General features: G+C 31.5%; 1 protein-coding gene across 2 annotated transcripts in view; it reads right to left on the minus strand.

The window, feature by feature from the left end:
- The window catches only part of LOC106458459 (polypyrimidine tract-binding protein 1-like), an 85,802-nt gene extending 73,163 nt beyond the window's left edge, over window positions 1-12,639 (minus strand). Inside the window, exons 1-2 of one of the 2 annotated variants that reach the window (XM_013917975.2) lie at window positions 12,441-12,639; window positions 7,061-7,085 (exon numbers count right to left, since the gene is read on the minus strand). In XM_013917975.2, the coding sequence (XP_013773429.1) occupies window positions 7,061-7,085; window positions 12,441-12,472 (57 nt within the window). In that variant the 5' untranslated portion in view covers window positions 12,473-12,639. Of the gene's footprint in view, window positions 1-1,415; window positions 1,566-7,060; window positions 7,086-12,440 lie in introns of those variants that run through there. The other variant, XM_013917976.2, reaches the window with a different exon arrangement.
- Between the last annotated feature and the right edge of the window lie 738 nt (window positions 12,640-13,377).

Genomic DNA, 13,377 nt, shown 5'->3' on the forward strand with positions numbered 1-13,377 from the left:
TGAGCTCTTTTGTGTTTAGAACAATATATACAATTTTTTAAAGTATCAAATTGAATTTTTGTTCAATAAAAAATCTTTCATATGCGACTGTAGCTTTTTTCCCCCAAAAACTTTGTCTTCAAAATAAGGTTGCGTCTTATATTACGAAAAATAAGGTAGCTAGCGCTATTTGTAATTGATAATAATGGAGCTTGCGATGTATACGTCCAAAACTCGGATCTCGGAAACTACCGTACCGATCATCACCAATTATAACTAGGCAGTATTTTTATAGCTGAGCTATAAATAAAACAATGGAAATTTCCACAAAAATATGTTTCAGATTTAACCAATAAAAATTAAAAAACTGAGTAAGTCTCAAATATAAAACAATGAAAAACAAACTAAAAAAAGTGTTTTTCTTTAGTGAAAATCTCATGCAACAAAAAGCAAGGCACTTTCATTAATAACTGTGTCTACAAAGAAATACTTCTGTGATGTAATACTGTGATGATAGCTAATTTTTAAACTAAAATTTCAATAAAATCTTTTTTCTCATCGATGGTAAACATTATTGAATGTAAAGTACGAGTACATTGTTGTAAATTGTCAGACAATTCCAGAAAAGGCTACAGGAACTAGCAGTTATACCTGTCCGGAGGGCGGATATTTCTGCTAGTTGATAATAATGCACGCATGATAGTAACAAAAGATGATTTAACAATTTGCTACAGTTCAACGCCAATTCGACCCTAATAGTAAACTTAAATCCACACGTACTTATTATAACCTTTTAAGTTACCCTAGTTCTAAATCACCATTCTTAGTGAACACTTAAATGAATATTACGATTCAGATACACTTTCATTATAAGGCGATTCTCAATACCATAAACACTACCAATACTTGAAACACGATCACGTTACAGTAACCAGTACCACGTTGAGCTATGGCCACTGGGAACAATGAATGGTTGCGGAGGTGTACACATGACCCATGCAAAACCAATAGGTACGCGATGTTCATATTCAGTTTCTCTACGAATGGATGGTTTATGATTCAAAGTTCATGTTAAAAGAGAATGAGTATATAATGTATGAACGCACAAGAATCAGTAAAGAAAAAAGTAACTCCCCTGGTTAAGGCTGGGTTACAGTAAACTACTAGCCAAATGTTTATATAGCACATTTCTACCAGCATAAAAGCCATGTTAGCAAATTTCTTATTGGTACCACACACACACAGAATAGGTTTGAAGTTGAACTCAAACCGGCACGTCGTCCCGGGACGGAACAGAGTAATGACTGTACATATACATGCTAACAAAGCAACACGTTTCATGTATATTTCTTAAACATCTGAATACCAAACGGATAATTACATAAACCTATGTAATTGTAATATTTTCAAAAAGAAATGCTCTAGTGTTGGCTTACCTTTGTCATGCTGTAGTCCATGAAGATGATGGGTAAGAAGAGCATAACACGCATGTAATGCACGCACGCACAACACAACCAGCGAATTATGAACACTAGCGATTGCGCCGAACGACGTGATTGGCCCGAGCACAACCACCTGACAAAGAAGAGGGATTTCTGTAGCAGACGTTCTTGTAGACACGACAGCGCACCTAAAGAGCACAAAAGTCTTTGACACGTGACAAGGCCTGAAATATTACGAACAGTCACCTTCTATTACGGGTGAACAACACGAAAACCTGAAACGACATTAACAGCCCCATGAAACTAGACGCGTGATTCTGAATATTCCGAGAGACGCATGGGAGCTTATTAAAGTTTGATTTATATACAATAAGTTATAGTGATTAAAAAATACATATTTATTTACTATTTATTAAGTTAATTTTATGAAGCCCACTTATGCTTGACCACGACCTATTTTTCAGGTTAAGAAAAACATTCTAAAAACAAAGAAATAATAGCCCTTTCTTTTTTGTAAATAACATAACAGGTTGATTTTACTTGAAATTAAATTGGCAACAACTGAACTAGTTTGAATATGTTTACCGGAAGACGTTTTTCTTAGTGCCATAGAAGAACAGGAAACTTATAATATACGGAACTTTTATGCCTATACCTTGTTTCTGGCTCAACAATTCGAAGAGATTCATTTATTTGGTTAACGTGTATATGGTAATCAAACGATATTTTTTATTCAACATTAGTGTTGTATCCTGTTATAGTATTTCGTACCTTACATAAAGAGTCGCAGGAGCTCTGTGCTGAATACGTAGAATACACATTTGCTATAGTTTTGCTGACAAAAATTAAAACCGAAAGATTTAGACGTCCCAAAAGGATTTATTGGGGCACCAGACAATATTCCAAAAAAAACAACAAAAAACAAAAAGTATCTTGGCAAAACCGGTACTTCTGGTCAACCTATCTAATATTTATAGTATAATAAATAAACTAAAAATGTTTAATACAGATTACTGTCACCAACCAATACATTTATACTAGAACAAAAACACTTTGTTCTCTATATGATTCACGGTTTTTATGACTCAAATAACTGAATAAAGTATGAAAGAGTTACAGATTACTGACAAAAACCAGGACATTTAAACGTTCAAAACCGATATATAAAGGCACCAGAACTACATCTAAAAACTGAGACATCTGGTCATTCAATGTTATACCACAAGTTTTAGTTCAAAGACTTTGTTATACCACAAGTTTTAGTTCAAAGACTTTGTTATACCACAAGTTTTAGTTGAAAGACTGTTATACCACAAGTTTTAGTTGAATGACTTTATGTTATACCATATGTTTTAGTAAAATCCTCATCAGTCCTGGATATAGCAGATGTAGTGTGTTTGACATTTTATAATATTTTCATATGTTTTCACTCATGGCTTCTTTGAATGATAAACTTACATCTTTTAATAACCGTCACTAGTCAATATAAGATCTTTATCCTAATACAAAAGTTTATTTTTTCCTCAGTAGAAATAGTTCATTAAAAGTACGAGTAAAGTGAAAATTTTGAACTGAACCTAAAGATCCAGTTCGGAATATTTATAGCAGTTCCACATCTTACAGGCGACAACTTAAGAAAGCAGTTTGTGTGCAGTCTCATACATGGATGCTCTCTATAACGTTGATGCTGGACAGCGCGCTGCTAACTATATTAATAAATTGCAGGAAGAGACCATTCAATCAAACCAACAATGACAAACACGCGCTTCTAGGCTTCGCTGAGACGATGATCGTGCCTGCTCGTCTAACATCTATTCAACGAAATATTTTTTCTTCTTCTTCTTCTGCAATGGAGGGTATAAGCATTAAGGAATTGTAAAATGAACAATATATGCTATCAATGTCTCACACTTTAATATAGCATGAAGAACGAAGAAAAAAAAATTCAAAGGTTTATTTTAGTACAAAAAAAACCTTTCATGCAACTAATCTTCAATTCCACCAATGCACATTCTTGAGTTTATCTGAACGTTGAATATACAAACCCTAAACTGATTACGTTTTTAACAAGTATTGTTTTCTAAAATGTGTTTACTGTTGATTTTTCATTGATCCAAAGCTAAGCACAGCTAATCACTAGCCGTTTCTTGGTCTTCCTGTATTTTTTCACTTTCATCTCTTTTACAAAAAAAAATAAAATAAAAAAAAATAAAGTGTTCTGTAAGTACAAAAAGAACTCTATCTACTTGTAAAGCAGGTCATTTGTATTTTTTCCACACTTTTACTTGAACTGATTGAACGTCTACACCAATGCAAATAAACGAATATAATTAGGTATTTTTCTTTTTGTATGATTATGACATACACACCTATTGTAGTGATCTTCAAAATATTATTATTTTATGAAATACACTATACACAAAAATTAAAAGATAATGAGGTTTTCTGACTTTACATATTTTAGGTTCTCAAGTTTTTTCAAATTTATTATGCTTACTGTAGAGGATTACATTAATTCTGCCTAAGATTTGCAAGGTTATATACCAATGATTCCTTATGAAATAGGTCTTTATGAGAAATAAACCATATTCAACAAAACAAAATGCTAGTTTTGATTGATCAGGAAAGATGTCTACTGTTGAGATAATGCTAGATTTATGGATTTTTTGCTGGTATTGACTCTTGCAAAGAGTGTGCAAGCTGTCAGAAACCAACTAACTGAAACTGAAGTTTGCAGAGCTGTCACAAGGCTACAGGATGGCTGCTCCAGAATGAGGTGACACAATCTGTGGTCACTAGATTGTGGTGCAGATATCAGGCCACAGGAGAATACCAAGATCACAGAAGGGCTACAGGTGTAGTAGACAACCAATATCTGCAGAATTTAGCCCTTAGATACTGCACTAGCAGTGCTACAGGCCGAGCTTCAACAAGTCACTAGAGTGCATGTATCATGCTCAATGATTAATAACAGACTCCATGAGGCTGAGCTCTGGTCTAGGGTACCAGTTAGAGCCCCTGTGCTAAATCCAAGGCACCAAACAGCCTGGCTGGTGTTTGCCCAAAAATGTGTCACCTAGATCTTTCAGCAATGGACTCCTGTACCATTCACAGATGAGAGCAGGTTTTATGTATCTTCAAGTGATTGTCTGGAGACATGAAGGAGAGCATTATTTGGCCTGTAACACTGTCCACCATGACGCCTTTAGGGGTGGCCCAATCATGGTCTGGGGAGGGGGGCATACAAATGGAGGATACCTGACAGCAAAACGTTTCATAGATGAGATCTTTCTATCCATTGTCCCCCCCCTTTTGCTGGTTCTGTCAGAGATGAGTTGGTATAACAGCAGGACAATGCCTGTCCTCACACTGTCAAGATCATGCAGCAGTTTTTTTCAGAATGAAGGAATAGAGGTACTTGACTGGCCTGTTAAGTCACTGAACATAAATCCATTTAAGCATGTGTGGGACTTACTAGGTTGAGCAGTTAAAAAACAGACAACTTGCTCCTATGTCTCTCCAGGAGCTCAGAGCTGCCCTCATCCAGGAGTGGACTGTGATGACCCAGCAAATCAGCAGTATGGGGAACAGGTGCAGAGATGTCATATACAATAGAGGAGGATCCACCAGCTACTAAAAGAGTCATTTTCTTAAGTTTGTTCATCTTACTAAGTTGTTCTTTTCTCTGATATTTGTAATAAAAAAAGTTTTATCAATACTGAATGTCTCTGTGTGTTTTTTTCTTAAACTTTTGAAAAAGCATATCAAGATCTTACTATCCTTTAATTTTTTGTGAGTAGTGTAAATTTTGTTTCCATGTTCAATCCAAAAATATAAGCTTGTTAATTCTTCAAACAAAAAACATACAAAGTTGAAGTCTCTTTTAAATATATCCTGTATCATTTTCTTCCATGATGCTGAAGCTTCTACATACATAATTCCTCCCCCCTCCCCTAGGAAGTTGAAAGTCATCAAAACATAAGCTATTAACAAGCACAGATTCAATATGAAGAAATTTTAAACTGGCAAGAACATTTTTCAAATTCCATAACAAATGTAATCGATCAAAAAATAAGAAATGATTTAGGTTTAACTACAGTAACATTAAATGCATATAAATATATGGGGATTTAAAATTTATAAAAGCATATAAAATTGGTTTCAAGACATACAATTCCAACTCCCTTATTACACAGACACAGGATATAACTGATTCTCTGCAAAATCATGAACTCTGTGTTTGAGATAACTTTCTCTTACAATATTTCCAGGCTACAAAGGGTTAACTTACCTACAATAATAAAAAGAAGTCATTGTATATTTTATAAATTAAAGACATCTATATTTTCACTTGAAAGCAAATGATTAATAAGTATTGTGAAATTGCTGTTACCTTATCAAAAAGTAGATAGCTCTTAAATGTTCAAAGAACTAATCTTACAGGTGCTGAAAATTACTGAATAACAATATGCATAGACAACATGTGGAAATATTTACAATACTCACTGTTAATGAGTAACATATTACAAGTTGCATTATATTGATAATTGTTTAGAACTGGATAAGGAGAAAATTTTACAGTACAGTAGTGTACACATGGTCAATAGAATACGGATGTCAAAGTGCGAGCAAAATAATGTCTGAAATGGATAGCTGATGAATGATGGAGAACAAAATAGCACTTTTGGGACTAACCCACCACCCTCTTCCAGATGAAAAGCATGATGAATTTTTGGAATACTAAAAAAATATATAATTTGTTTCCAGTGAAAAGTAAATGCTAGCAAGTTAGTGTCACTAAAGCTTGTTAAGAAACATATAATGTTTGGTAGACCATAAAGAAGCAAACAAAATCATTCTTTTATGAACTTTTTTTCTTACATATTGTTATATATTTTTCTATACTTTCACTCATAAGTGTTGAAATGACTTTGTTGAGCAAAATGTTTTTCCACTATATCATTAAATGATATTCAAAATGATGCATCTGGCACTAGGAAATTTGAAAATAATTTGTTTCTTGTTTGATATAAACACTAACGTTGAAAACAAAAACTTCATATCTAACTTTTTCATGTATGTGAAAAAGAGGTGTTATGATGTTTCTACACAATTTTTGAGTTTATGAGTAACAAGGTTCTTGTTTCCTTTGTATAAGTCTATTCAAGCCTATTTTAGAATACTGTATTCAGTTTCATCCCTTTACCATGGATATGTTATTGACAAGCTAGAAAGGGCAATAAGAAGACTATTAAATTATACTTGATTTAAAAAAAGTAAATTATTAAAAACAAGTTTTAGACTTTAGTTTGATTTCATTGAAGTATGGAAACATTAGATGCAATTTGATTTGGGTGTTTAAAATTGTTAGATGTTATGAAATACTTTCCATGGGCGTCTGTTTGAGTACTAAAATAGTAAAGTGTGTAAGAACTACAGGTGATAAGCTTTTAAAGTCCAAATCTATACTTGTGTCTAGGCAGAACTACTTGTGTATAGGAATTATACAATTTCTAGAATGGTTCATCTGATGATGTGGTGTGTGTTTGTGTTCAGTTAGTTGAAATTCATTCAGATACTTATTAAATAGGTACATCGAGAAAGTTTACACTGAACATTACAATTTGTTTTAAACATACCTTCAGTCCAGACATTCGGATTTCTCTGAAATAAGAAGAGGAACAATGAATCATATATTAATGACAAAACTGTCATAAAATCATAATTGCTGGAAACTATGCCATGCTTTGAATTGTATATTTAAAGAATAGATGTGTAAATTTAGATTATTTTAATATAGGGTGATAAAAAACATGCACTGCCATAAGCTCCATCCTGACTTTGATTTTTCTAAGCCATCATTCTTTTGTTATAATAATTAGCTAGGATGTCATTAACCTCTCAGGAATGTGTGAGTGATTCTTTTGTTGAAATTTAGAGTAATATTGAAATATTGTGGAAATGAACAAGTCAATAAATTTCTCTAACAAATTTGAAAATTTTTATTTCTTTCTAAGTTTAGAAATACATATTTGACTAAAAATTTTAATTTCTTATCAATAAGTATATTCATTGCACACATGCACGTTAATATATAATACAGCAATAAAGCACAATTACAGAATAAACACATGATTAGTTCTTAATAATTTTTTAAACCAAGAATTTTTTTAAATGGAGATTATTTTCAAATTAGCCCTAGATGACACCTTCCTCTCTGAAGTACAGAGTATTTCATATCTCATTCAATAGAATCAGAAAATATCTAAAAGTAATGAATTTCCTTCTATTATCTCTTCTTTGTTAAAATTATTTCCTAATTAATAATAATGTTATAAATATTCTATAATCCTATGTAGTATGGTGTAATCATTATTGGCACTGACAGAGTCAGATTAGGTACTCCGAGAGTAAATTATTCATAATTTGTAAGCATTATTGTATATTCATTACTGGAAAGTAATGCTCTTAGTTCTTATGAGATTTATCTTAAAAACTAATAATGCTTTAATAGGGCCTTATCTTACATCTTTCAAAAGTTACACTGCAGAAATTCCAGAAGATTACCTTCTGTTGTTAAGCAAGGTATTGGTTTCCATTATCAAATATCATTCAGTAAATTGGCATTTATATAATAACAGCCAACACAACTTTAGAAAGAGTTTTCTTACTTTTCTCATTTAGTAGCATCTTTGGATGATGAAAACCTTGTTATTCTTGTATATTTTGGCTTTCAGAATCAGAAAGCCTCTGATAAAGTATTGCATAAAGTATGTGGAATCTTATGGAGAAGTTAAAACATTAATAGTGAATACTGTGGTGATTAATATACATTTTTTGAATGAAGAGAAAATTACTATTGATATCTCTTACAGGTATGTTTTAGAACTATTTTTCTTTATTATTCATGTAGCTTTTTTAAATATAATATAGTTTCTGTAGGTCATCTCTGAAACCTAGAGACAACTCTTAGCTTATAATGCAAGAAGTTTGAATAAAACCCTCAAATATTTTGATGCTATAAATGCTGAGCAAAAAAGCAACTTCCCAAAATTAAAAAAATATTTTTCTACCTCATAGAAAAATGAATAAACTAAGTTGATTTTCCTTAAACTAAGGTTCTCATAAAAATAAAAAATGCTTCTACAATAACTAATTTTCTTGTACATGTGCTATCAGTGCCAAGGACATGATTACAAGGCCTGTACAAACTGCTAATACAGATATTTTTTAGGAGCTTCTGTCTAAACATATTTCACAGTTTTATCACCCACTTTTTCTCATAAGCTTTCAAATACAATTATATGTAATCCTCCTCTTTCTTTTTTTAGTAAATCAGTAGAAAGTGGGTAAGTGCATGAGGATTGGAAAGTTGCTCATGTTATTCCAGTTTTTAAAGTGTGCAATAAGAATTGCTATGTAAATTACAGGCTATTTAATATTGCTTCTATAGTGGAAAAAATTCTACACAGTCTGATAAGAAAATCTTTACAAAAATCATTTAGTAAAATATTATACCACAAATAAAAGCCAAAATGGATTCACTACAAGTAATTTTGCCTTATTAACCTGTTATCTTTTTTTAAGAATGCTACTTGTTATCTGGATGAAGTGTGGATTTTCCATTACATTTTCAAAAAGCTTTTCATAAGGTACCCAACCATGCAAAATATTACTTAAGATGTTGGAGAAAGAGTTAATTGAACTGACTGTAGGGTGATTGGATGGAAGAAAGCAAAAGGTTATTAATGGAGTCCAGTCAATCTGTCCCTTTGTTACTAGTGGAATACCTCAGGCAGTCAATGCTTGGGCCTTTGCCTTTTATTTACATGAATGATATTGATATGGGCATAATTAGTAAAGTGTGCTGATGACATTACATTCTTGGGTATTTCTAGCTATGTTAAGGATTATTAGATACTGCAGAATGACTTGAATCAGTTGATAAGTTGAACAAATGGTTGGAAAATGACCTTTTATTATAGATAGAAAGTGCAATATAATGCATATGGTTATCATAATTTGGATTACATGATGAATATAGATGGGAACCCACTCAATAGCATGATGACTGAATTTGTTTGTTTGTTTGCTGTTAAGTGCAAAGCTACACAATGAGCTATCTGTGCTGTGCCTACCATCGGTATCAAAACCCAGTTTTTAGCATTATAAGCCTACAGAGTTACAGCTGAGCCATTGGGGGTCCAAAACTGAAGAAAAGGATCTTGGTATAACGATAAATAAATTACCTAAGTCATAAAAGCAGTGCTCTTTTGCTAGAAGTAAAGCTAATATAATTTTAGGATATATTTACAGGCATATTGATTGCAAGTCAAAGGAGATATTTATCTCTCTATACAAATCACTAGTTAAGTCTCATTTGAAATACTGAGTACAGTTTTGGTTTTATTGTTTATGAAAGGACATTGACTTATTATAAACAGTTTAGAGGAAGGCCACTAGGATGAATTCAGGAATGGAAGGGTTATCTTTCATGATTAGTTTACAATCTCTCATTTTATCTTGAGAAAAGAAAGGTAAGAGTTGATCAGAGGATTGATACTGTTGTATCAGCGAGGTCACGTGACTAGTATCACACCACGTCCTTCTCGAACCTTCATGAATTATTGGGAGACTACTAGATTGGGGATAGTCTGGTATATATAAGATGGTCACAATGTGAAGGGACAATGAGTAATTGAACTGCAGTCAGAGAGTGTGTAATCGAACAGAGTATTGTTGAAGTCGAGCACGTGAGACGTTTGTTATAGCGTGACTGTTGAAATTAAGTGTATCGCAAAGTTACATTCAGAAAGAATAAACCAGTTTTATTTAAGAAAGGATTTGTGTCGCCAAAGTTTCGTCGGAACGAATTTACGGAAAGTTAGCTAATGAACGGAGACGTAACAATACAATAAAGGCTTCTGATTTCTCTTTGCTATATTCTGTGGACCAGAAGGAACAAGTTTAAGATTTAGAAAAGACAGATAAGGTTCAACTTAAGAAAGTTATATTTTCTAGGAGTGTGATTGACTTATGGAATGAGTTGCTATGTGCAATAGTGGAGATCAGCACTTTAAAATAGAGAAATTGATAATTTCATAAAAAATAAAAAGTGGGTTTAAATTTCTACTTTTAAAAGGGTGAGAGCACAAGAAGGGTAGTTGGTTCCTTGTCGTCCATAGGTTATGTTAACACAACCTCCTAAAACAACATATTTTTATTCTTCAGCAGGACTTTGTCATACTAAGAGAACCTAACATGCTTACTGTAACCATAACTTTAATTTTGCAACATATCAGTATTGTTATAAAATAAAATAAGCTTGTAAGTTCATCATCTTTACCAGTATAGTTAACCAAGTCCTGATACTCATTTACAAGTATTTTGAACTAGAGTGTTATAACTTAGTAAAAAAACTATAGTGAGGCTTACTTAAATGTGTGTATAATTTTAGTATCCTTATTGAACATAAAAAAATACTTCAGCATGCTGAAAAACATTATGCACAGGCTTCATAGATACCTGGTTTGAAAAAATTTAATTATGAAAATAAGATTAAAGACTTGAGTATTTTTTCTTTTTAGCACAAATCAGGTATAATAGAAATGATGCCGGTGTTCAAAATTCTCAGGTGTCCAGTTAGTCTCTTTCTGTGGATGGTTTGTTTGAGTGGACAAATGCGAAATACAAACTTAAAAATTAAAGGTAACAGGTTAATCACTAGAAACCTTAATTTATATTTGTTTTCAGATAAATTTTTGGTTTAAGTTATACAAACTTGTGAAACTGTTTGCCAAGTGAGATGGTGCATATGTGTTATTAGCTCAAGTTCCCTCAAACAAGTGTCATAACAACATAATTTTTAATGAAGTACAATATATAATTTTGGACTTATGCTTTGGTTGGAAGAAGAGTGAACTTAATCATTTTAAATGGGACAAATGCATGTCCAGTTAGAACATCATAGGCAAAATGTACCTAGTCCAAATGCCATGGTAGCATCTATAATATATAAGAGGATTATATACATATAAATATTGCACAATTTAATGTTATCCATTTTGTGTTTATTATATATTATATAGTTTTATATTTTAGTATTTATTTGGGAAAACTGTGACAAACATAGATATCTTTAAAATGTCAATTTGATTGTTTAGCTTACTTTACAAAATTTTTCCCAGATTGTATGATGAGACATTTTGGTTTGTAACATTCTGATATGGAAACAGACAAATGGTCTTACGTTCTAACATGCTCAATTAGCATTCAAATGTATTTCACAAAAAAACACTGCTACATCAAACCTGGTAAAATCCAACTGGTTAATAGAGACATAAGATTAAGAACCAAAAATGTACATAAACTTTGAACCTAGCCTACCACTGTACCAGGTCCAGGGCTAAAAAAAAAAAGGAGTAGAGTTATAATATTAGTGCAGACTAACCATATGGTTCCAAGAATTTCCAAATTGAGAAATTATGATGAGCTACAGTTAAATTAAGTCGTCAGCAGCTTGGGTGAGCTTTTAACTTCTACTTTAGACTTTACTCAATCATTAATTAATGATCGTAAATAGCATTTATTCATACCTCTGCCTACCAGAAAAGTTAAAACCATGATCACTGAACTTCAAGTTAAAATTAATGTATTTCCATTGTTATGCGCTAAATTATCTAATCACTTTATAGGGACAAAATTACACTAACAGTTTAAAAATCTTTTTTATCACATGGCGAATTCTTTCATTGTCGTCATCTTTGACTTGATGTCAACCTTCAGTTACATCAGAAATTTAACAAATTTAGTTGAACTTCAAACATCAGAAATGATAAATGATATCTAACTGTTAGTAACGTTAGTCTTACAAGTTACATATTACTTATTAGTATTACTACAAAATTTCAAAGTAAAACGTACAACTACATGTATTGAATGCAGTGTATCAGAATTCCAATGTTTCTATAAATTATAAATTCTTATTTTTAAATAAAACACTAGATTTTAATATCTTACCCGTTCAACATACGTAATCCCGCACTAAGCATTGAGGTCTTTTTTAAGTTGGTAAGTAACTATATTTTCAAATGTTAGTAAAAAAAAAGTATAACCGCAAGTTCGTTACTTTTATCTTCAGTAAACACGTACAATAGTAACAATAACTAATATTAACAGGTTGTTGTAATCTTGCTAGGCCTATTTCGTTATTACGCAACCAATAGATGGCGGTTTACAGAATGAAAAATAGTAGTGTTCGTGGCTAGCCATTTTATAAATTTTCCATTTTTTGCTTGATAGATTAGTTTGTTAACAATTTGTTTAGGGAGAAGACTCTAACAAAACGTGTTAATTAATTTAATTTTTTCATGTTCATTTTGCAAAAAGATAAAAAGAATAATTTCAGACAAACACCTAATATTTAATATAATTACATAAATATTTTTGTACACCAGTGTCTTAAATCCAAAATTTCAGAAGTTGAATTAAAAATACAAAAAAATGGGTTTGTTATATTCTAAATCAAACTGTTTGAAAATTTCCTACACTTGTAAGTTCCACTTGTTAAATTTGTTTTAATATTTTGAATTGTTAACATAATCTAAGCAACGTAATATTAATCTGCAACATAAAATTTTGTTTCTATATTTCGTCATTTATCAAATTAGTAACTTTGTTCATCCACTATTTTAAAATATGTAATTTTTTAAACTTCTAATTGTAAACAAAATTAAACTACATGCATTAATGAGTATGCTCAATAAGAGATAACACAACAAGCCAATAGCTAACGTTTTTGTGTACTAAAAAATTCTAAGTAAGGTATACTATATTATTTAGTCACTGTTACTTTTATTAAGAAAAGAGTATTGGTTAAACTGTTTAATATATCTAAAGTTAATACTTATTACTTTTATTTATTGTTATTATAATTTTATCATACAAATTGTTTTGC

This window comes from Limulus polyphemus, unplaced genomic scaffold, assembly GCF_000517525.1.
Source record: "Limulus polyphemus unplaced genomic scaffold, Limulus_polyphemus-2.1.2 Scaffold466, whole genome shotgun sequence".
Lineage (NCBI taxonomy): Eukaryota > Metazoa > Arthropoda > Merostomata > Xiphosura > Limulidae > Limulus > Limulus polyphemus.